Source organism: Electrophorus electricus, chromosome 19 (assembly GCF_013358815.1).
Source record: "Electrophorus electricus isolate fEleEle1 chromosome 19, fEleEle1.pri, whole genome shotgun sequence".
Taxonomy (NCBI): Eukaryota; Metazoa; Chordata; class Actinopteri; order Gymnotiformes; family Gymnotidae; genus Electrophorus; species Electrophorus electricus.
The window spans coordinates 13,415,149-13,440,281 of NC_049553.1; the positions used below are offsets into that span (position 1 = coordinate 13,415,149).

Below are 25,133 nucleotides of genomic sequence, written 5' to 3' on the forward strand. Positions count from 1 at the left end.
GCGTTGCTGCGATCACATGATCTTTGTCCCCTCTCGTTGCAAAAAAGTGGAAGACATCCTGTCCAAGTGGAAGACATTCTGAAAAGCAGATTTACAGGCAAGGACAAACGAGCTTTGCTGATAGCAATGACTCAGTGGGGAAAAAAAACAAAACTATTATAACATAACATGCCGGCCTCCCTACATTGTTAGGAACCGGAAGTCACATGCATAGCACACAAAACCACAAAACCCCTCTGCGAGGCAGACAGTGCGCTGCCGTATTAGTGCAGCGCTCAACAAGTCAGGAGCGTGTAATCACGCGCAGAACTGTTGCAGTGATGCAGCGGTCGTTGGTCGCTATTCGGATTACACTGTACGTGCAGGGATTTCATTTAATTGATTTTATTAAACTGGTTAACACTCCGCGTGAGACCACGGAAAGGCAAAGAGCCGCCGTTAATGAAATGAAGGCTGCACAAAGATGATAATCCGCTTTCTCTGATGATGCGATGTGCGTTGCTTTGCTAACACATTCTAATTAAAAGCTGATTCCCTTGAGTTCGCATGTAGGTAGAGACACAAGAAGGCGATCGAAGCATTGCCAACTACGCACCCACAGAGATGACATACACAACAGCCAGGCTACACCGTGCTCTAGAGACGACAGTGCAAAATGTTCCTTCTAATCACAGATATTATGAAGCTGGAATACACCTAGCGTCTATTTTAAAGCGATTTGCGATGCAGTCCAGAGCCCAGGCAAACAAACTTTGCCCGTTGCGCCGTAACCTTCTCGTTTTACGTGGCTCGTACAGGACACCGGTGCCCTCCTCCCCCCGATGCCAGTTCTTAAATGTAAAGAGCTGTTTACTCGGATGCATACACTCTGTACAGTAGCGACTGAATCGGAGGCTCAGAGTACACAGATTGCCATGGTAACCAATTTTCCTATGTCCCTATCTGCCTCGGGGAAATAAATGAATTGCTCCTCTAAAAGACGTGGGAGAGGGTATTGGATCGGGGCGGGGGTTGGCGAGGGTTTCTGAGTTGGTGATGATCGCGCCCACAAAGTGAGACGCGTCCAGGACTGGCGCTCTCTCTCCGCCGCGGTGCTGGATGCCTGGGTAGCGGCGAGCCCGCACATTAAATACAATTTACTGAAAGCGTATCGGGAAAGCCTCAGAAAGCTTCTGCATGCGAGTTAAATGCATATATTACATACAGTAACCCATTTGAGAGGTTTTCCTTGCTCGAATCTTCTGCCGGTGGAAAATCCTTTCTTTGGACATCACGACTGAAACCGAGACATTAGGCTATTTAAGAAAATCTAATTTTAATTTCCGGGTTGAAGTGGATAGAAAGAAGATGTACTTGCCACGTCGACGTCGTCAATGCGTTTTTTGTAGATCCACTATCTGATACTGATCAACTTTTTGTTCCGCTTGTCAAACAAAAGTTAATGGAATGTAAACATCTGGAATAGACGTTCATCCGATACAATTTGTTAAAGTCCGTCTGCCGAAGTAGATGCGCTTGGTATGGAGTAAAAGTGGGATTGTGTTCGTTTTGCGATTGCTTCATTCACATCTACAGTATGGCCCACTTTGAAGACGACGCACCTAAGGAGATGGGTACGAAGGACGGCGGCTCCGTTCCGGCCGCGGACGGGCAGGGCGAGTCTGGGTCTACCGGAGACACGAAACAAGCCAAAACACAGCGGGCGCGCACCATGGCTTTGTACAATCCCATTCCAGTCCGACAAAACTGTTTCACCGTCAACAGGTCACTTTTTATTTTCGCCGAAAATAACATTATAAGAAAGTATGCAAGGAGGATAACTGAGTGGCCATATCCTTACCACTGTACGGGCGTTTACACGGGTGTACGTCTAAGAGTAAATCGTAAGCAGTTGCTATATACCCACTTTCAAATTAAAACAAGTATGTATGTTTGGAAATTATCATACGTGTATCTGGGGGGTGTGGGGCGTTCCTTTATGGTCCTTTGATGTGGTGGCCTATTATTAACATCAGTACCATGGACAGCGCATTTGAATTTCTAAGCAAACTCCTTATATATTAGCCGGTGAAAGAGACACGCATGAAAAGTCACTTGTTTTGTTTGCGAGAAGAGCATAAGTAAAGTTTCTCTGTGGTTTGTTGTGCTTGTGAATACGGATAAAAATCGTTGCTCTGTCGTGTGCGTCATTGCGTATATTGGCAGTTACGTTTAAGCGTCAGTAGCGAAGTTTATGCAGAATTACCACGCTTCCATCGATTCAAAGACACTTATTGCTTATAGCTGCCAGCTGACGCCCACTGAGTGAACATAGCACTACCTTTAACTGACTGCTGTCGCATAACTTTGATTACAGACGGATAATGTTAATTAGGCCTATTCCGATGTTACATGTGCAGTCTGTTGTTTTAGAATAGAAGATGGTGACCCTGGCGCTGCCAGAGCTCTTGGTGTGGGGACCCATACACAGGCGGGCTTCCAGTGTCAGATGAAGTCTTATGGCAGTTGGTTTTTATGCAGCTAAGGACAGCACTGTTAATTCAGAAATGCGGTTATTCATCCAACACTGTGGACCGTGGCGCGTATAGTAGGGCGCCTTTCTTGCTTCAGTGGTTTTCTTGACTATAGCACACACAGTCACTGTCGTCAGAACATATGATTCAGGACACCATAAATTATCTTGTTATGGACGAAGATATTTGCCCTGAACTCTTGAGTCTGAAAGATGTAGTGGATGCACGGTTATGTAAAATAAGCTTGGTGCGCAGGTCAGTATAGTGGGATAAAGACAGGGTCCTCATTGGCTTCATTCTGGCATGCACTTCCTGGCCAGTGCATTTCATTGATTTGATTTCTAAGACTAAGACAGGCAGGTGCTCGTCAGTCTATGCTGGAAATGATAGCAATACTGAATTTAAGGCCACAGCATAGACTTTTCTTATTAGCACATTGTTTTCAGCACTGAAACAACAGCGGTGAAACCACCAGCATATCCGACATGCTCTCTGTTAGTAAACTTAGAGCAAGTCGTGGTTTTGACTGTTCCCTGTTTCGCCTGTTCCCAAATTTGACTTTACGCGGTACACAGTAAGATGGTCTATTGATGTCAGATCTGTTTTGTAGCTAAAAATGGCATATGGATATTGGCCCAGGAAATTTATTTAGAGGCTTTCACAAGGTGCAAGACACAATGTATTTATCTGCATGAATTTATCTCTATAATATTAATTCTAGTCATTAGAAATGATGGCTGTATGCATATGTCACAGGTTGTGTAGGACTGGTTGGTGGCAGTTAAATATTACTGGATTAATATATCTATAACTAGATTTGAACTTTTTTGTGTTGGAAACCATCTATAATGTGTAATTATTTTAATTGGTAGATTTTACCGGTTAGCATTTTTCTTGCATTACTTAGTGTTCAGCCCCATGATACGTTTATTCGATTCAGATGGCCCATGAGACAAGCAGCTGTGTTTGGGGCCTGGCTGTTGGGTTACTCTTGGGAGTGACCTCTTGGGAGTCTTGTAGTGACCTTCCTGAGGATCCATGTTCCCAAGATGATGAAGGTGTGAGTGAGCACTGATGCAGGTCCGGCCCCTGTGGGTCACTCATCTTTTCTCTCATCCCACTCTCTTTCATCCCATCTTTCCCTCAACTGGCTTTTGACCGTTCCGGACACGGGTTGCGATGTTGGTGCATGGCCCTTATGAAGCTGCTTTTGCGAGATGGTCAGAAATGGTGTTAAGAGCAAACTGAACGCAGCGGGTTCTATTTAATCAGGGTTATTTATAGCAGCTCGTTATTGTGTGGCCACGGTCCACTCACTGTGAATCACACAGCACGCCACAGCCGTATTGGGGCGTTCATTGTGGGTTAACGACACCATTTATGCCGGTGGCACAAAAAAGAAATTCATAATGGAGTGAAGAACTACTCGGTCTCTTCATACGAATGCTCACACTCGAGTAATCATGTTCCATCCAAAAGATATTTAGGAATGTGATCATCTCATTTGGGATTTGTGATGGATGATTTGTGTAATGTGCTGCAGACTTCTCTTGTGCTGGGAAATAGTGCATTACTGCGTATAAAGCCTTTTGTTCTTGGTCCCAGAGGGCTGTCTGACAGCAGCATAAGACCTGCAAGCATTTGTCAGTCGTTTTCTCTGAGTTTTGCAGCAGTGCTGCCTGTAGAGAAGAGCCTCTTTGCAAATGGTCCCCAGTTCCCCAAGATCCACCGCATGCCACTGGCACTCGGATGCAATTCAAAGTCAAAGCTATTAATATGGATCCTACTGGGGCATTGTGATATTGCTAATTGACAGTTTGTCTGTGCAAGCCACTTCCGATTCAGTTCGGTGCTTTGGAAGTTTCATTCACTGACTTCTTCACTCGGCACGGGAAATGAGAATATGGTCCTAGCACAAAGCAGCATCGGGCCAGCCAGGGCAAGGCTTGAGTGTGTTTATTTGCATTGTTTGAGTTTTCATAAAGCGTGAAAGTGTGTGCTTGCGGCCTTGCTGTTAAATCACGCATCCTGTTAAATGAAGTTTGCCGTCTCCAGTATGAGAGTTTGGAGTGAGCCTTAACCATCCTGTTACTCCATTTGAGTACATGATCCTGGCGACCATCATAGCCAACTGTATCGTACTGGCCCTGGAACAGCATCTCCCTGGAGAGGACAAGACTCCCATGTCCAAAAGACTGGTAAGCTTTCTTAATAATCATACCAACAACTGAAAGTCACTAAGACCTTTGGAACTTATAACTCAGCTGTTAGCTTTGAGAACACTAATGAATAACCTATTGATCTCTAAACTGCCCTTTCATAACATTTAGAAATATAGTGACATTACTTTAAGTCCCACAGGTACAAAATGTGCACCTGCACTTCTGGTGTTTTAAGTTTCAAAAGCATTAAAGACGGAAAATCAAACAACCACAGTGATGAATAATAACCAGTCTAAATGTTGCGTAATATTTAGTTAAGAAGGTTTTTTGACTGTATTTTTTTGGACTGTATCAGCAGTAAAACCTCCCTGTTTTCTGTTAACAAGGCTAACAGTCGTTGTCAGAATGTCATAGGGTCAGTGCTTCCCCGATGCTGAGCGTCTGATCTAAACAGAGACCAGTGAGGCATGAAAATCCCCTCAGTCTCTCCATAAACAAACACGAGAGGCATCCACCCAACATACAGTCACACGTCACACGCGCACCGCCCACAGCATGTGGTATCTGCCTGTGATTCACGGGCAGGCCGTGTCAAACGCACACATGCCCTGTACGTCACAACATGAGAAATCTCGTCCCAGAACCAGACGGTGATCTTTATGACCTGTGGTGCAGCACAATGAAGCCAGAGTGCCATATACCATCAGCTATCCTCTCTGTCTGTGTCACCTAACTGGAATAACCTTGTCATGCAGTCTTCATGTATTCTCTTATTAACAAAAGCATAAGGAATACAGCATACACTCTCAAATGCACCCGCCTGCTAGATTGCTTAAAACCTCTGTGCATGTGTGAATAAAAAAAGGTTAAGCAGAGATATCTATCTATCTATCTATCTATCTATCTATCTATCTATCTATCTATCTATCTATCTATCTATCTATCTATCTATCTATCTATCTATCTATCTATCTATCTATCTATCTATCTACTTCAACAGGAAAAGACAGAGCCCTATTTCATTGGGATCTTCTGTTTTGAAGCTGGGATCAAGCTGGTGGCCCTTGGGTTCGTATTCCACAAAGGCTCCTACCTGAGGAACGGCTGGAATGTAATGGACTTCATCGTGGTGCTCAGTGGGTAAGGGCTGTTCCACGCACACCTGCAGCTGTTCAGACTTGTGTGCTCATAGGGAGATTTCTTCTTACCTGACTCATTCCAATTTTGTATGGTCACTCCCTTTCTTTGCTCCTCCCCCAGCACTTTTTGTATGGTCACTCCCTTTCTTTGCTCCTCCCCCAGCACTTTTTGTATGGTCACTCCCTTTCTTTGCTCCTCCCCCAGCACTTTTTGTATGGTCACTCCCTTTCTTTGCTCCTCCCCCAGCACTTTTTGAGCTCTCCTGTCACACTTCAAGCACAGATCATCAGAGAGACCCACAGGTCTTTACGCGACAGACCGAGCCTCAGCCCCTCTGAATAAGACATATTACCAGATCATTTGCCTTTTTTCCAGTGAACATTTCTAGAAGAGAATGTAATGATTCCCTGGCTTTCCTCATGCAGAGTTTGGTGGTGCTCCTGTAGACGGTGGTGCTCCTATAGAGGGTGTTGCTCATGTAGAGGGTGGTGTTGTTTTTTAACGTCAGTCTTCGTATTCATAAGTTTTGCATGGAAGGTCTGGCATGTCTTTCCACGTTTCTATCTGCAGGTTTTTCTTTTTTCTTGCTGTTCTCGCTAGTTATAAGGTGGCAAAGAATAACACCTGTTTATTAATTAATTTATGTATGTATTAGGTGGGGTGTTGCTGTTCAAAGGTGGTTGCTGTACTGGGAAACTGGCCCTGCCAGCTGTGGTGATTTCTGGCTGTGGATTTGGTGGATGTGGCTTTTTGTATGTGGCTTTTTTTTCACAGTCATGATCACCACCCCCGGTTTCACTTCAATCCCTTACTGCACTGACACGCGGGTTATGGAGTTAAAAATTTAATGCACCCTGCCGCACACGGTTTTAAGTTTTCATTATTAAGCTCTCTGAGCTGTTTTACCTTAAAGCGTTAAGCTTGTGCACTAGGGTTATCAGAATTGCAGGTGGTTGTTGGTGTTGAAATGAAATTCCATCAATTCCCCTCCCAATAAGGGTATTTTTAAAGCATCTGAGTTTCCTTTGAGCACACAGTTGAGCTGAGTTGAGTTGAGTTTTCTCAAAGCATCACAGCTTTACAAGAAATGAACGTTTAGCGATAATAAATTGTCAGTGGTGATTTATTTTGACAGTGGATCAAATTCATGATTTTGACGGAGGACCCCAACTAGGAGAGCATGACAGCATTGGCATGGCAGACTGAGGGATCTCTCCACAGTTGGGACAGCGGAGCTCACTCAAACCACCTGGACAGTCCCAGAACTCATTCTCTTATTAAGTCACCATAGGCTTAACACTGTACATTACATCTCCATCACAATCACATTTGAGCAGTTACATTTGAGCAATTACCTTTGAGCAGTTACATTTGAGCTGCGCTGTAATCACAGAAGGCCCATTTTATAGACACATAAAGCTTTGAATATCTTACAACTCTAATAACACCCTGATTGTTTAGAACTCTCTGCGCCTGCTTATGACCAGTTGGTAGCGATCAAAGAGGGTTAATTCTGCCTTCCAAACAGAATTCTGGCAAAGGTCTAGTTATGTCAGACGTGTAGCAGCAGGAGAGATGAAGGGAAACTCAGCCAAGCCCACGGCTACTGTAGTGTGCCCAGTGTGAAGCCCCTCTGCTTCCGTGCGACAGGCACAGTGTTGGACGCCTGGCCACATGGCCTATGAGTGATGTTATAGTCGCGGTTACACTAGCCTTGTTTTAAATGCGTGTTTTGTTCTCATCGCGTTTATGAGAGGTTGGCAAGCTCCAGTTTAGAGCTCCTTCAGCTCATGTGGTAGAGCTCATCATGCGTAGTGCCTTTAATGCCGAGGTGATGGGTTTGACTCCCTGGGAGTGAATATAGTGTCACACTGGTAAATATATAAGGCAGTCTGGATAAGAATGCTACAGCCTGGCTAACCTGGTGCTGAACACACCTCTGAGTGCTGGTTGCCACTAAATAGATTTTTTTTTATCAGCCTCTCAGAAAGGAAAAGGCCCAACGTGGTGGTAGCTGAATGATAATAAGATGGGTCTGTTATCCTCAGGGTCGGTGGATCTCAGCCTGGCCAACTCCCCGGATGTTCTTATATGGCTCACTTGGGCTCGATGTAATCATCAGTGTAGGGTTTTTTTTGTTGTTTTTCGTCTAAACTAAAATTAGGAAAATGCGGCAGGAGTCGCCTTCTTAAACATGGCAGAGGACTGGCACGATTCCACTTGTTATATATGCAACGAGTCAAATCCAGGTCAAATGTGACAAGGTGTAAACCGTTCAGGGGTTGCGCTACAGACGTCCAGCTATCCTCTTTCCTCTTCTCCTCTCCTCTCCTCTGCTGCTTCCATGCCGAAATCTAACCCAGTTTCCCCCCACACGCGGCTGACACACTTTCCACCATCATACGTTCGACCTCCTTCGACACAGTGAAAAGTAAGTCAGACTTAAAAGAAAACTACACATGTGTCACTCCAGTCAGCTGGGAGCGGAAACAAGGACAGTTGCTCGCGGCTGTCATTTCATCTGGAATTAATGAATCGCTGCTAGCAAATCTGCAGAGACGCCAAGCTAATTTGATTTTTTTTTTTTTTTTTGTCGCTTGCAAATCCTGAGGGGAACATGCAGGGAGGAACTTCACATTTGGTATACTGCTAAAACATCTCTCCACCAGATTGTCTCTTCATTGTCAGAACTTGCATTTGTTTAAGCACTCCCCTGTCAGTGGATTACGGACCCATGGGTGGACATGTGGCGTTCTCTCTCTCTCTACATTCGTCCCATTTGAGAGTGGGATAATGTCAAGGTGCTAAAAATGACCAATCCTGCTTAAAGAATTTAAAAAAAAAAGACTGGCTATGATATCTGAAAGTTGGGATAGGGAGAGGTTTTACAGCGCATGTAGCGCATGACAGTACGTCCGTGATGAACCAGAATGAGGTCAAAGGCAGCACCAACATCTCTGCCGTAGTGCTGCAATCTTCTGCTGCTGTTCTCTCTCTCATGTTTATGGCACATAAAGTAGCTAAGTGACATTTAAAAAATAATTATTCACTTACTACCTATTTTATTAGAAAGCCCTTGTGCTTTTGGGCCCTGTATTAGGTACACCTAGCTTAGAGATGCATTTTTTTCATGCTCATTTACAGACTGCGAGCCATCTGTTGCCATGCCTGATTCATCAGCCGCCCCCTGGCCCATTTTCCATTGGTCAGTTTCTGACCACATGACTCCCAGATACGATTTGAGCCGAGGACCATTTCCAACATGGTAGTGACACTGATGTGGTAGGGGTGCGATAGGGGCGTGGTCTGGGCGTGTTGACGCTGATATTGGTGCGTCAGCAGTGCTACGGAAGCTTTTACTCCAGTGTCAACGTCACCGCTGAGTTGAGACGCGTGTGCCGTCCAAAGATATCCAGACAACAGCGGTTATTGATCGGAAAATGCCTTCTACAGAGTGTTTCTGTTAAATAAGGGTTTTCAGTGGCTGGTGAGTGGGGGTTTAGGCCTTTAGTGAAGTGGAGATGCAAAGGTTTTCTTCTCTGGCTTTTTCCCTGGATTTGTATTCCCATATATTGTAGGAACAGCTACTGAAGTTTATCCCTTCAGTAATGCAGAGGGAGCATCACCGATGCATCATTTCTGATGTGCGAATCTTAAATATCGTTGCAAGGTGTCTAAATATAATACTTCAACATTGAAATACTTGGATATTTTAGATGTGGAACATGTTTGTGCATCAGGTGAAAATTCCTGGTAGTAATCCTTTCCTTTCTGACACAGAAAGCTCTGTATGAGCCAGAGTGCAGGAGGGCCAGAACATAGCTGTGAGATTTTGCTGAAAGATACCATGACATGGACCTGCACGGGCACAAATGCCTTGCTACCACATTTACGGCACATGGATCTGATTGACTACCACCTATCCCGTTGACTCCATCCTCGACGTTTCCCATTTATTTTGAGAATAAGCTTGAAATGAATCTCATGAGATTAGTCTAGAAGCAGTTTGAGATTGTAAATTTGAATGTGGAACATTAGTCTAGCGGCAGTTCTGAGTGCATTTGCTTTAACACATTGTTCTTTTGAATTGCAAATAACTTGTGTATCATGTTGTTTCTCCTGAAGCTCTGGCAATATTTGAGTGTAAGCGTTGACTTTCTTTTTCCGTGGTGGCGAGGAAGACGGAGTGATGGGGTGATTTTTGCATATCTGAGTAAGTGTTCCGCAGTCTGCCGGAATCAGCCAGGAGCCTCAGCAGTCTGCATCGCTAGCGGGTGCTCCGGAACACCGCTGCGTCTGGAGTGGACCGCGTGGAACGTGACTGGAACCGGAGTCTGCGGCGGCGGTCTGAAGACGGCCCTCGTTAGAAAGCCGCGCACCGTCGCTATCGTTCCTTATATGTTAGGCTTAGTCGTCCGAGTGAGAATATAGCAAATGTGGTGCATCTGCCACGCTAATGCCGATGATTCAGCCCTTGGTGTTGATATTACCAACCCCCGCCCCCCCCCCTCGGTTTCGCCTTGGCCTCTTACAGCTAACTGCAGCTCTGTGTGTAGGTGTGCATGTGTGGGAGAGGGCAAATTCTGCTCATGTAAGGAATCCAGGCTTGGACGTGTCAGGTGCACCGTTTTCCCATTTGAATACTGAAAGAAGAGCAGAACCGTTGGTTGATGATCGCAGGAGAGCCGAGTCTCAGTACAGAACAGTACGGTTGGATGCTTTGCAGCCTATCTTTGGCCAGATCCTTTGAAAATACTGGAAAAAAAGCACTTCTGTAAAGTCCCTTTGTTAGAAACGAGCGCTGAATGGCTTGAATTCTTTTCCATGTTTTGGAGTTGCATGTGTCACATTTGAGAGCTTCTACTATAATAGACTAATGAGATATATGTTAATGACTGTATTCCAATGAAATTATGTCTTGTAAAATGCCAAAACCCTGGATGAGATATACTGCCGCGCTGTTGGCGACGAGCTGCACCACGATACGTGGGAAGATGTGGCAAGTGCCGTCGTGCGGTGTGTGTGTGTGTGTGTGTGTGTGAGTGTGTGTGTGTGTGTGTGTGTGTGTGTGTGAGTGTGTGTTTGTGTGTGTATGTGTGTGTGTGTGTGTGTATGTGTGTGTGAGTGTGTGTGTGTGTGTATGTGTGTGTGTGTGTGAGAGTGTGTGAGTGTGTGTGTGTGTGTGTGTGAGTGTGTGTGTGTGTGTGTGTGTGTGTGAGTGTGTGTGTGTGTGTGTGTGTGAGTGTGTGTGTGTGTGTGTGCCGCCTTGCGGTGTGTGTGTGTGTGTGTGTGTGTGTGTGTGTGTGAGTGTGTGTGTGTGTGTGTGTTTGTGTGTGTATGTGTGTGTGAGTGTGTGTGTGTGTGTGTGTATGTGTGTGTGTGTGTGAGTGTGTGTGTGAGAGTGTGTGAGTGTGTGTGTGTGTGTGTGTGAGTGTGTGTGTGTGTGTGAGTGTGTGTGTGTGTGTGTGTGTGTGTGTGTGTGTGAGTGTGAGTGTGTGTGTGAGTGTGAGTGTGTGTGTGTGTGTGTGAGTGTGTGTGTGTGTGTGTGTGAGTGTGTGTGTGTGTGTGTGAGTGTGTGTGTGAGTGTGTGTGTGTGTGTGTGTGTGTGTGTGTGTGTGTGTGTGTGTGTGTGTGTGTGTGTGTGTGTGTGTACGCGCGCACGAGGACGTCTGTGGGAGCTGGCTGTTGCCGGGTCACTTCTCTGAGTTTAGCAGGGCACATCACCACTGTCCACACCGTGATGTCATGGCGATGTTGCGCGACTGCATACTGAATCGCCAAACTCTGCGCGGTTCATGTCAAACATACTGCATCTTCCATGAGGCATCTCACCACAGTGCAAAACTAGGCTGAGGCACGGGTTAGTGTGAGAACTGAGAACCCCGTCTGGAAGAGAACTCCAGTGGAGTGAGATCTCCATTAGCATTTGACATGTGTTGTTTGACTGGTGTGATGGCGGTGAGCTATTTCAGCTCCGCTTGGCGCTGTGGATGGAACGGGTCAGGCAGGTCCCTGGCCTTGCGCGGCTCTGCTCTAATTCGGCTGGTGTCCTTGTGCAGCATCCCACCTACACCTGCCTGAGCTGTCTGCATTTTTTTTTTTAAAGATTGTCCTTAAAAGATTTCCAGACGAGGGCTGATAGTACGTGTTTACAACTATCCTGTTTGTTTGTTTTGTTGTTTGTTTTTGTTTAGGCTTGTTTTTTGAGGCGGAAGTAAGGTTTACAGAAGTGTTCTTTAACTCCTTGTGCGAGCGCTTTTCAGCTTTCATTATTTTTCATGTGTTTTGAATTTTCTCTTTGGCATGAGAAGCATTTTCAACTAGTTCAGAGCTGTCGTCCGAGTCCTCTGTAGATGGATTGCAGCACTTTTTTAAAACTGATAAGTTTTGAGTATGAACATGCAAACGATTTTTGGTGTGTATTCATGTTGTGATTATCCTTGCTATTGTTACACTCTGCTCTTCTCCTGTGGCAATTTAACTTTCAGCACTGGTCATCGGAACTGCTACAACCTGACATACTGTAATGTGGCACACAGCTATGCTGTCCACTGAACTGCTACAATCTGACATACCGTAATGTGGCACACGGCTCTGCTGTCCACTGACTCTGCATACAGCGACAAACTGGAAAGAGTCTCATTTAAAATTCATTCAGTTGTACTTTGTCCTGTGAAGCAAGCTGCAGGAGCCCAATAACATTACCTGCGATGTTCACGTCTGTCTTCCCCTTGACACCGTCCCGGTTTAGGCCCGGTTTAGGCCTGGTTAAGCCCGGTTTAGTCCTCTTTTCCGCCTTGTTTTAGTGAGACATTTTTGTTGTTGTTGTTTGTTTGTTTATTTCATCTTTTTTATATATATATATATATATATATATATATATATATATATATATATATATATAAAATCATGTGTTCTTTCTCTGACGATATATACCTTGTTGTTTGTTTGTTTGTTTGTTGTTTATGTAATCTATCTTCATGTGCCCATTAAACCGTGTGCCCTGTGTTCTTTCTCTGATGGTATACGTCTTGTGTGGCAACATGAGCAGCTTTTTGTGTTCCGTTTATGGACTATTTTTGGTTCCACCACTGGTGTTCATTTAGTGCTGTGTTGTCATTTACTGATCATTGCATTTTCCCTTTGCATGCACTATGATGAACCCTTTAAATAGCGCAGGGCAGAGAGGACTATGTGGAATTTTGGGGCTGTCAAATATGCCAGCTGCCAGTTCTCCCGAACGCATGCTCTGGTACGAGCAGCTGTTTATGTGGGTCAGCCGTGACAGTTCTGTGAACTTCGGAGTTTGGGAACATTTGTGAAATCTAACATGTCAGGGCTGAACTGACAGCAAAATTTCTGATAAAATGCTAATTGTAATGTTTAGCTCCTAAAGCTGCCTTTCCAGTGGTGCGGGTCGGTTTTCCCGTAGTGTGCCTGCACTGCGTTGGTGATGCATTTGACAGGAGACACCCTCTCTTGTGTCTCCAGAAACCTCGCCAACCAGGGTGGGCACTTTGCGTTCACTGCATGATACCCAGTGACTTGTTGTAAACCTTTTGGACGGATTATTCACGTTCTGCAGTAGTTTGTTAATCGTCTGGGACGCCCATGCCTTCCGTGTGTCTTCTCGGAAGTCTGACTGCATTTACGGCAACGTGGAGGACTATAGCGCACGCAGACGTATACAGTGGGCTCCCGACACATTGTTTATGGGCAGAGACAGTTAAAATCTCAGAAATATTACAACCCTTCTGCTGTTATATTTTGGCAGAGGAGTAAAAACTTTTTGTTTTTAAGGAATTTATTTTAAACAGATCTGTTCACAACAGCCCGCGACATCCGAAAAAAGTGTCCACAGTAAAGCGATGGAAGGTCACTCCCAGTTCACACTGGTGCCGGTGCTGGCATGCGCTGGGGAGACACACTGCATGCTCCAGTCAGACTTGCGGCCTTGAGACCGGGGCTTCTGTTGCTCCACCCCCACGCGTCCGCTTCTCCCCGCGCGACGCTGCTCGGTGTGTTCTCGGCCTTCGCTGCCGCAGCACCGCCTCTCCCGCCTCCTCCCGTTTTTACGTGTAGACGTTTTTTTGTTTTTCTGTCATGGGAGGTTTGTCGAATAAACAGTCATGATCAAAACGTGGATGCCTGGATGAATGGCATTTGGATGAAACACTGAGGACCGAAGGCTGCGACTGAAAGCTGGAGAAGGGTGGTGTTTTGCTAAATTACCGCTACCCTGTTATTAGCAGCCCTGCTTCTCCACAGCTGCTCTAGTTTAGACTACTGTACTTCCTCTCAGCGTGCTGGCTGCTCTTACCCTATTTACGAGATCCTCCTCTTTACCTTTCTAATCCCTTATTATCTTACATAAGATCACGTTACATATTTAAAGTGGCTCTGGTTTTCACTTTGAAGGTCGTTCCGTTATAGCAATAATATGTTGTACTTTTCATTTTTGAGATCTTGGTTTTGGTGGGTCTTTGGAAGTAGGTCAGTGACGAGGTGTGTGTGTGCTTCTGTTTGTATGTGTATTTGTGTGTGTGTGTGTGTGTGTGTGTGTGTATGTGTGTGTGTATGTGTGTATGTATGTATGTGTATATGTATGTATGTATGTATGTATGTATGTATGTATATGTACGTTTGTGTGTGTGTGTGTGTGTGTGTGTGTGTGTGTGTGTGTGTGTGTGTTGCACATGTGTGATTAATTGTTCTGACTGCAGGATCTTGGCTACTGCTGGAGCTCACATGAACATCCCAGTAGACCTACGGACCCTGAGAGCTGTACGAGTCCTGAGACCTCTCAAACTCGTCTCCGGAATCCCCAGTGAGAAGCTTAAACTTCACTTATACATCCTCAGCCAGGAGTTCAAACCTGGCCTATAAATCCTCAGCTAGTACTGCAAACCAGCCTCAGGAATTCTCACTGTGCAATTTCTATCATTAATAACAATTACATCCTACTCTCTATAAATAGCCGACTTAGAATATCTTATCATTGATCTCCATAATAGGCCGACTGACTTCATCAGAGCCCACATAAGAGGAATGACTGTCTTTGAATTTCAGGTTGCGGCTAATTACCCTCATGCAGTACGCATGAACGCATTACGGCGTGAATGCATGAGGGTAACTACGTGATGCCTGCATGCCCTGTGTGGCAGCAGAGAGGCGGTGCGTCTCCGTGAGTGACCCCCCCGCCCCTTTAATGCCGTGTGCGTGTGTCAGGTCTCCAAATTGTGCTGAAGTCCATCATCAAGGCCATGGTGCCCTTGCTGCAGATCGGCCTGCTGCTCTTCTTCGCCATCCTCATGTTCGCCATCATCGGCCTGGAGTTCTACAGCGGGAAGCTGCACAACACCTGCCTGCCTACACCCACCATCCTCGGTTAGGGCTTCTCCCTTACGCTCTGATGGTTACGGTGTTATTCTGGTGGGGTTCTGCCCCGGTGTAAATCTGGGAAACAGGGCTGTAATGTCCAGCCTTTATCACAGTATTGTTTCCATTCATAAAGCAGTGGGTCAGTGTTTGGCGATATTTTAAATGCAATATAATATAAATCAATACAATGCAATAGTAAAGTCTGATTGCTTTCCTTAATATGTGATCAATTTAATCAATACATCAAGCAAATGGATTTTACCTTTCAATTTTAACGCACAATAAATTGCACCAAAATTGGGTTGATTTTGGGTAAAACTGGGTATCTGCTTGAATAAAATCTCAGGTGTAATTATTAAAATTGCTCAACTTTGCCCACAAAAAACAAAAATACATACATCATTGTACATGCGATTGATAAAATCACATCAGTTTAACGTTTAGATTCAACACATCAGTCAGAATTAGTGTCCTGTTGCGTCCTCACTGGGGACTGTGAGTGACAGGCTGCGCTCTGACGCCTTCTGCGTCGCTTCCTGCCTTGTCCCGGGCAGGAAACGAGACGTTGGACTCGTCGGAGGTGGAATACGCCTGTGGGGTGCGCAGGTGCCCGGACAAGTACGACTGCAACGGCACGTGGATCGGACCCAACGACGGCATCACGCAGTTCGATAACATCCTCTTCGCAGTACTCACTGTGTTCCAGTGCATCACCATGGAGGGCTGGACCGCTGTGCTGTACAACGTAAGACCCGGGTTTTGGGGATTGATTTTGAGCTGCTTACAGGCGAAGCTTGAAATTCTCCACCAAAATAGATTTTCATGGGAAATTCCCTGTGACCAGCCTCCATAAAAATCTACCATTTAAGAAACTACCTGTTTTTCAAAGCCATATAAGCAAATAAAACAGGTGTTCCTCAGATAGATGTAAAATAAAGATATCCAAGAGTAAGAATCCCTTTTGTTCTAGCAGTAATCTACACCTGGTTAGTCAGCCCTTAAAAATGAAGTCCATTAATGTTTCGGCAGCAGTGATGCTAATGTTCATTGAGTGGACAGTGTTTGTTTATGAAGGAGAGGGGACCTGTTACGCTGTCAGGAGACCTACACCAACACAGGTTCATCCGGCATCCAGTGTGAGCGTGGATGGACTTCTTCTATTGCTGCCGCTGAATTTAAACTTTTTTCCGTGTTCAGAGTAGGAATTGTACCTTTCTGCAGATGTCTTGTACTGACATATTAGACTAATAAACACTACTACAAATTTACATAATTTAAGATGCAACATGGGTATTTGTCTTGCAGTCAGAATGGGCTCAGGGTGGTCTTTGTACTCCTTTTATGGCATTTGCCAATTTGGGGCTTCCGGCAGTTCCTAGAAAGTAGGCTAATGAATTGCCTGTTGTCTGTTATCTCTTCAGACTAATGACGCATTGGGACCCACGTGGAATTGGATTTATTTCATTCCGCTCATCATTATCGGTTCTTTCTTCGTGCTCAACCTGGTGCTGGGAGTGCTCTCCGGGTGAGAATTCCTACAGAATACATTAACGGTAGTGTCTGCTATGTGTGTGTGTGTGCTTGCGCTTGCGCTGAGCTCAGGACTCGTGCAACATCCTGGTCTCCTAACGACATCGGCTATTCCAAAATGCTTGCATGATGTCCACATTATGTTGTATTTTTGGAATCCTGATCGTCTGCAGCAAGGAAGGATGTGGCTTTCCTATGCAGGAGCCATGGAGCCTGAAACCGGCATGAGGGGATGACAGATTATACTGCACAGACCCAGTAATAGGAAGTCACCATTAATGCAGAGCTGCCTTGCCGCTGCTCACTTTTTCCAAAATTCTTTGCGAGCATCTGCCAGTGTATGCGCCCATGTGTGCCTGTGTGTGTGTGTGTGTGTGTGTGTGCGCGCGTGTGTCTTTCATGTTGTTCGGTGTGTATGTTCCCTGTAGCGAGTTCGCCAAAGAGAGGGAGCGGGTGGAGAACCGGCGCGCCTTCATGAAGCTCAGACGGCAGCAGCAGGTGGAGAGGGAGCTGAACGGCTACCGCGCGTGGATCGACCGAGCGGGTACGGCAGCCTGGGCCAGCCCGTTACCCCCGCACATAACCCCTCTGCACAGCTACCTACCCCCCCTCCAACTTCTCAAACCTGTGGGCTGCGTGCCACACCCTGCTGTAGCCCATGCTCCCGCGGTCCCTGCATTCAGTACACACTTTTTTTTTAAAAACATAGAGACTCTGCACATCCTGAAAGCCCTGTACGGATGTCACAGAAACTGGCCAGCCAACTGAACTGTAACATCCTTCCAGTACAGACATGCGTCACATTAGACAGACACACAGAAGCTCATATGTGTGAAACGGTGTACCATTTATGCTTCCTTGTAAGGCAGGACACTGAGTTTACAAAAGCGTATAGGCCAAAAGGATGGCAGAGATGGTGTGGTCCGCCAGCCTCCGGGGTGAGACCTCTCTGCTGAGAGCACCGGCTGAACTAATGCATGAACGTGTTGTTAAAGAATAGGTCACAGGTCATCCACTGGGCCAGAAGGAAGTAGATGTAGTCTCACTGGCAGGATATGACTCAGAGGTCACGCCTAGCTGCTTTTATACTATACGATTGGGAAACAAGGGGAAGATCTGTTTGTTCTTACAAGTTAGTATTTACTGTTTTTTTGGGGAGGGGTGGGTAGGTGAGTTTATACTTAGGAAATGTCCTTTCATTCAGTCAATCATTGAACCAATCAAGCTTTCGCGAATGCCATACGGCCAGGGCTTTAGTGGTCTGGCTAGCAGAAGCTCCGCTTAAGAGTGCATCGCTGAGCTGCTCATTTAGCCGTGCGGCCCCGTCACTGGCTCCGCCCACCACTCCCTCTTGGCTCCAGCCACCCGCCCGCCCGTGGCGGGCGTGCAGGTGAGCACATCGGCAGAGTGTGCAGGCAGCTAGCGCACGGTGTGAGCGGCATGGCAAACTCACTCTCCCACGCAGCAAACGGGTTAGCAAAAGGTTGAGCCTGACTCACTGACTGGAGTGTGCTGGTTTGTGTGCGTGTGTGTGCCTGTGTGTGCTTCTTTGTGTCTGTGTGTGTGCGTGCGCGCGCGTGCGTGTGTGTGGGGGGGGGGGGTAGTGTATGTTCATGTGTGTTAGACACTGTTTTTCTACAGTGCAACTGATCAACTTTAATATGGCAAAGGCAGGCACTGACGACTTTAACAGTTTAACAAACATGACAAACAACAAACACAAATAATACCTATATAAACTATGCACATTATGTACTGTATTTATACTGCATACCCCTATACTTATATAACATTATAGAAATAGGTCATGCTTACTGCATATGACCTCTCTGCATTGAATGATGAGATACAAATACAAATCAAAGCCGTGAGCTTTTGTGTTCTGTTGTTTTCTGTCCCCCAGAGGAGGTGATGTTGGCTGAGGAGAATAAGAACTCGGGCAGGTCTGCACTGGAGGGTAGGACGTCTCCCCGCCTGACCTTCCACTTGCCATCTGAGCGTTTGTTCTGTTTGGCAGACGCTCTTACCTAGAGTGACTTGTGTGTGTGGGTGTGGCCATGCACATGCTCCCTGGGAAATCACGACCTTGTTCTGTCTAATCTGTCAGCCAAATGACCAGGCCAGAGGTCATAAGTGACTTACACATGTTCCCAGCCTGTACAGCGCTGCGGTTTTCCAAACTCCATAAAGGATTAGTGTCCCGTTCCGAGATCGCAGTGAGAAAGAGCACTGGCATTTGTTCAAAAGCATCATCCATGTACTAATCTCTCTGCTGTTGCCGTAGGATACGTCTCGTAAAGCCAGATATGATGTTCACTCTCGGCGCCTGCCTAGTGCAGCCGTTTCAGTTACCACGGCAACGATTCTTTTCAGTTATTTACATGCCGACTGATGTGTTGTGCCACAGTTCCCTTTGCTGCATGTGCACTTTGCTGAAGGATCCTGGGAAAAACATGTCCCAAAGCTGGAGATCCCCATTAAGAGCGAGAGACATGGAGCAGAAATCACTGCAGCATGCTTTGCTATTCCGAGTTTGGCTTTTCAGCAGTCAAATCACACTGTCAGTGTATTAATGACTTTTTATTGATGGTTTTTTTTTTTTCAATTATATATGAACATCTAGTGCTGAAAAGAGCCACAAGCAAGAAGAACGCGAGACGTCGAGGAGAGGATAAATATTCCGAAATCTCAACAGCTGGTTAGTGATACCACGTTCACTCTTCCCATATGTTCTGTCTCTGTCTTTCTGTGTCTCTCCGTCCTCTCTTTCTCTGAATGCTGCATTTATCAAATGATTTGTGATTATTGTCCATTAAAAAAAAACTGAGCTTAAGTTTCTATCTAATCAAATATGGCACAGGTAATGTGCTGTCGCACTTTACTTCCAGAGCTTGTGCAGTCAGGCTGTAAAAAAACCGAAAGCCTAAAGCAGCTTTGATTACACCAATAACGTTGCAGCACTGTTCACCCTACAGACTCTACAGAATGATTTAAATGAGCAATCACTAGAAAAAAACAAACTGATGATTGCATACACAGTGCTATTTTCGATATCACCTTAATTGTCTTGTGGAGCAGTGGTCACCAGCCCTGTTCCTGCAGAAGCTTGGGGGCCCTGATTAGCGGGCTAAGGGGAGTGACATGACGGCCGTGGCTACAGTGTCCGGGAAGGCCGATATTCAGGAACAGCGTTGGTGGCTCCCTGCTCGTCGATGTCAGCGGGTCGTGTGCATGGCGTGACCTTATGCCGCCCGTGTGTCTCTGCTCGCACGGCAGCCGCGCCGCGTCCGCACATACGCAGCGCCCGCCGCGGCCCTGCCGCCTACCTGCGGCGCAAGGAGCGCATGCTGCGCTTCTCCATCCGCCGCATGGTGAAGACAGACAGCTTCTACTGGATCGTGCTCAGCCTCGTGGGCCTCAACACCGTGTGTGTGGCCATCGTCCACCACGATCAGCCCGACTGGCTCACCATCATGCAGTGTAAGACTCGCCGTGGCACCGCCTGCACGCTCCTCCAGTGGATTCTTGAATGGCGTCCATTTTCATATTAGTCCTTCGAAGTGGGCCACTGCCAGCAGATGCATGAAGTGAGACTCCCACTTTAGTGATTCATCAAGTAATGAAGACCTAAGACCAGAATATAAATGAGAGCTGAAATCTGATCAGATAAACGCAAGACTTAAAAGAGAGCAGTTATCAAAGAGATCTTCAGTTGCTGACCTTAGGGTCTCTTTGATATTCAGATGCTCAGTGATTGTCATGGAAAAATTGATTAGCCACTCAGCTGTGACATTAGCACTGCTAGGTTTGTCACGAAAAAAGGGTCGGGTCCCAATGCATGTAAAATAAGCCCAAACGTCCTTACCCTGTTCCCTAACACAAGGGCCAAAAGGGACGTCTGGTATTTAGTATAACTTAAAGACTTAGTGGTCGTATCAGTGCGTGTTTGAGGTCGAGTCGCCGTGCAGCTCCTGCTCCTGCACCTCTGTTTATTCACAGACCGAGGGCCATTAAACTTTGATTCTTTCTTTCATAGTTTTATGTCACACTTGTTCTTAACACAGTGGAAGACTTATTTTACAGCAGAGAGAAGTATGCACCCAGATTCATGTACAGCTGCAGCTGTCACCACAGTGACAAGAGTAATACTTCCCCGTGCTTGGGCAGACTATGCAGAGTTTGTGTTCCTGGGCCTGTTCCTCGCCGAGATGTTCCTGAAGATGTACGGCCTGGGATTCCGCCTCTACTTCCACTCCTCCTTCAACCGCTTCGACTGTGGGGTGCGTGTGCCATCTCACTCTCCTGCCACCCAACATCTTTATTTAAGAGCACAGCGAGACTCGGCTAGGAAATGACCCTCCTCTGGTGTTTATGGTTAGAATTGATCAGAATGGAAGCATTTCGTGGAACCTACAGTCGGTGTGCTCATCACAGTAGATGTTCATTGACCAGACTTTTCTTTTTGTTTGCCACTTTTATCTAGGAAAAATGAACTTGGCTAAGAATAACAATGAGTATTATTTTTTCTCTCTGCTGCCTTTTGCACAGGTGATTGTTGGCAGTATTTTTGAAGTGGTTTGGGGATTCTTTAGGCCTGGAATGTCCTTTGGTATCAGTGTCCTTAGAGCTCTCCGACTCTTACGGATTTTTAAGATAACCAGGTAAATGTGTGACCATAGGCCCAAAGCTACACATGTGAAAATTAGTATGTGAATGAGAGGCAGAGAGAGAGAGAGAGAGAAGTGAGTGACATGTAAAGAAGTCAGAAATGTAAACATAAAATGCAATGCTGCGTTGGAATGTTGATGATTGTTTTGTTTTTCCCACTGTGGTCCATGTAACCATGCTAACGCGCGGTCCATGTTAGCCAGACGTCCTTTAAACTTCCCTCACACTGCCGTGCTTTGCCAGATACTGGGCATCCTTGCGGAACTTGGTCGTGTCGCTTATGAGCTCCATGAAGTCCATCATCAGCCTGCTCTTCCTGCTCTTCCTCTTCATCGTCGTGTTTGCTCTGCTGGGAATGCAACTGTTTGGTGGCAGGTGAAGTTCTGACGTTCTCATCCCGTGACCTTCTGATCCGAGTGTTACGGGAAGCAACTTCGGCACGCACGTTTTATATCTCATGCAAAAGTTAATTGCGGTGGATATTAATGTGCAGTATGCAGATCAGTTCCTTTAAATGTTCATACAGGTACTACTCATAGTTCAGGCGAAGCCTTGATTTCTAATAGTGTCTATCAGTGGTATGTGTGCAATTAACAGCCTTCCCTGTTCAGGTGTAGCTTGAGCAATTTAGAAAATATGTGCTTTAACTATTTCTATAATTCAGATTTAACAATTGTTTATCCCCCAAAGTTTTTTAAAAGACATCATCTGTATGGTTCTGTCTGTCCTTACAGGTTCATCTTTAAAGACTACACTCCTGCAAACTTTGACACGTTTCCAGCGGCAATAATGACAGTCTTTCAGGTTTGTGCTGAGGAGCCAAAACCATTTCCTAATTTCCCTCTTTTTCCTGGTCATTGACCTCCCTGTCATGGCGTCTTTGAATAGGTGTCTGGTTTGCTTTTAACCGCAGATTCTGACAGGCGAAGACTGGAATGAGGTGATGTACAATGGGATCCGTTCCCAGGGAGGCGTGCAGTATGGCATGTGGTCCTCTATTTACTTCATCGTGCTGACGCTCTTTGGAAACTGCATCCTTTTTCATTTTGGTTGTGTAGTATTTTCAGAGCTGAAAAGATTAGTAATTACACTACATGAAACTGGAAAAAAATATTTGCTGCAAATCTCAAGGCTGGCTTTTAAAATTTAGTGGAATATTTGTTTTGTTTTGTTTTGTTTTTTTAGAAAAAAGGAATTTACAAATGTATAATGTATTAATAAAACCCCAGGTTCAGGTAGTCATGTAAGCAGATCAAAACACTGAGAAAAACATTGTAGTCAATTTTTGGTTTAAGGAGGCCTTTGTGAAGGTGATTGTAGTCCTTTATATATCTTGAATAATGTTGTCTCTGTATATCTTGAGTATGGTAGTCTCCACATATCTTGATTAAGGTAGTCTTCATATATTCTGAGTAAGGTAGCCTCCACATATCTTGAGTAAGGTAGTCTCCATATATATTGAGCAATATGGCCGTCAGTATATTTTGAGTGAAGTGGTTGTCCAGATATCTTGAGTAAGGTAGTCTCCACACATCTTGAGTATGGTAGTCTCTACATATCCTGAGTAAGGTAGTCTCTATATATATCTTTAATAAGGTAGTCTCCATATATCTTGAGTATGGTAGTCTCCACATATCCCGAGTAAGGTAGTCTCCACATATCCTGAGTAAGGTAATCTCAACATATCCTGAGTATGGTAGTCTCCACATATCTTGAGTATGGTAGTCTTTACATATCCTGAGTAAGGTAGTCTCCCTCTAGCTTGAGTAAAATAGTCTTCATATAACTTGAGTAAGGTAGTCTCTCTATATATTGAGTAGCATGGCCATGAATATATTTTGAGTAAAGTGTTTGTCCAAATATCTTGAGTAAGGTAGTCTCCACACATCTTGAGTATGGAAGTCTCTACATATCCTGAGTAAGGTATTCTCCATATGTCTTGAGTAAGGTAGTCATCCACTTATCATGATTAAGGTAGTCCTTGACAATGACTTAACAGACACTCTGCTGAATGTCTTCTTGGCCATCGCTGTGGACAATCTCGCCAATGCACAAGAGCTGACAAAGGTCCGGAACTCCTGCACATCTGCTCCAGATGTAATATTAGCTGGTCTGATCAAAGATTAACTGATGAAATGATTAACATGAAATAATTAATTTGTCATCAGGATGAAGAGGAGGAAGAGGAGTTTTTTAATCAGCGTTACAAGGGTCGGGAGTTTGGCCTCTCAGAGTAAGTGTCACCAGCCCCATCAGTAAGTTCATTGCTACTGATCTGCATAAATTTAATTTGCTAGTTACAGGCACGGCATCGAGTTAATTAATTAATTCATTTATTTACTTATTGTTATGTTGTTGATTTACATGTACACTGCTAAGAAGAGCTAGCTTGCAAATGTTAGGATGTTAGCAAAAGGTGCCTGTGCTTGCGATGTCCTCTCTATGAAAATGCTGATGTTTGGACCCACCACACACTGCTGAGCTTCATGTATTAGTGTACCATCTGTCTGTCGTTGTTTTGAGTGAGTCTTGGGTCTGCACCTCGCTTAGTAAAAACGCAAAAGCAGGGATGTCAGCCGCAGGATCTAAAATGAGTCCAATAATTAAAGCCTAGAATCCATTTGTCCAGTGTCATGGTGACGTCAGATAGTCAGGATTAGGCGAAAAAAAAGCCCCGAAGATTTGGTTGCTGACACTACAGAAAATATTATTTGTGCCAAAGATCTTTACAAGAACTCATCCACCAGAGTATCGATGTGTTTACTTATTTATTTTGCAAATGTTGTCTTGTTCAGAGTATTCCTCGTAGTGGCCGGTTCTCTGTAAGCGAGTTCTGTAAGTGTGCTCATTTCTAAGTCCTTTTAAATGCATTACCTAATATGAGTGCTGTTTGCCAGTGACGGTTGGATACTTGCAGCCTTCATGTGAAATGTTTCATTGTGAATGCCAGACATTTTAAAAAACCTTGGCCAAGTTGCATTTTGTTGGCAGAAAACTTAGCATACATACTGAGAATGTTTTCAGCAGCTTGAAAATCACCATATTAAGAAAGTTAAGTTCAATGCCATTAGTACCATGATGAAGCTTGAGTTGTTACAGTTTGGCTGAAACTTCCCTTGGAGTGCAGTGACTGTGTAATTACTGTGTAATTACCTTTTGACTTTAAATTTTACCTCTGGAATTGCTTTTGACACAACTTATATATATATATAGACTCACACATTTAAGCTTCACTGTTTCTCAGAAATGGTTATGAAAAACATCTGTATCTGTATCTGTATCTATTCTTGACTCGTCACTTGCTATGATGTGAACTCCCAAGTCCTGACTGAAACTTGCATGAGTCTGCTGTCCCTCGCATGCTCACCCTGCCCCTCTTCTGGCAACTCACAACACACTCCCAGACTCGACAGAACCGTTGGAGCGCTAAAATTCTCCTGCAACCAGCAGTACCTTCATGCTCCTCACATCAGCGATTTGACTGACTTTAAATATTCCAAATGCTCAGCAGTAGACAAAGCTACTATAGAAATAATTAACTTGACCATGGAAGCAAGTTTTATCTTTGCCTGATCTGTTCGCCGAAATCCAAAGAGCTTTTGACCTAAGTATGATAAAGCTTTCATCGTATCGTCTCGTCAGTTTATGGTTGTGTAATGACAAAGACCAAATTATCACTGATGCTAAATTCCACACATGTATAGAATTGTCACTCAAATGTTTGTGCTTATGCAGCCTG

The 25,133-nt window shown here is 45.0% G+C and overlaps 1 protein-coding gene across 3 annotated transcripts in view; it reads left to right on the plus strand.

Annotated features, from left to right (window-relative positions):
• The first annotated feature begins 726 nt into the window (after window positions 1-726).
• Window positions 727-25,133, plus strand: part of cacna1eb (calcium channel, voltage-dependent, R type, alpha 1E subunit b) — a 47,439-nt gene continuing 23,032 nt past the window's right edge. For 2 of the 3 annotated variants that reach the window (XM_035536567.1, XM_035536568.1), the window contains exons 1-18: window positions 727-1,830; window positions 4,606-4,711; window positions 5,676-5,815; window positions 14,539-14,642; window positions 15,044-15,202; window positions 15,751-15,941; window positions 16,618-16,721; window positions 17,155-17,270; window positions 18,630-18,683; window positions 19,350-19,424; window positions 20,003-20,206; window positions 20,894-21,006; window positions 21,275-21,387; window positions 21,638-21,769; window positions 22,129-22,198; window positions 22,308-22,425; window positions 23,394-23,461; window positions 23,563-23,627. In XM_035536567.1, the coding sequence (XP_035392460.1) occupies window positions 1,577-1,830; window positions 4,606-4,711; window positions 5,676-5,815; window positions 14,539-14,642; window positions 15,044-15,202; window positions 15,751-15,941; window positions 16,618-16,721; window positions 17,155-17,270; window positions 18,630-18,683; window positions 19,350-19,424; window positions 20,003-20,206; window positions 20,894-21,006; window positions 21,275-21,387; window positions 21,638-21,769; window positions 22,129-22,198; window positions 22,308-22,425; window positions 23,394-23,461; window positions 23,563-23,627 (2,186 nt within the window). In that variant the 5' untranslated portion in view covers window positions 727-1,576. The remainder of the gene's footprint in view (window positions 1,831-4,605; window positions 4,712-5,675; window positions 5,816-14,538; window positions 14,643-15,043; window positions 15,203-15,750; window positions 15,942-16,617; window positions 16,722-17,154; window positions 17,271-18,629; window positions 18,684-19,349; window positions 19,425-20,002; window positions 20,207-20,893; window positions 21,007-21,274; window positions 21,388-21,637; window positions 21,770-22,128; window positions 22,199-22,307; window positions 22,426-23,393; window positions 23,462-23,562; window positions 23,628-25,133) is intronic. The other variant, XM_027028757.2, reaches the window with a different exon arrangement.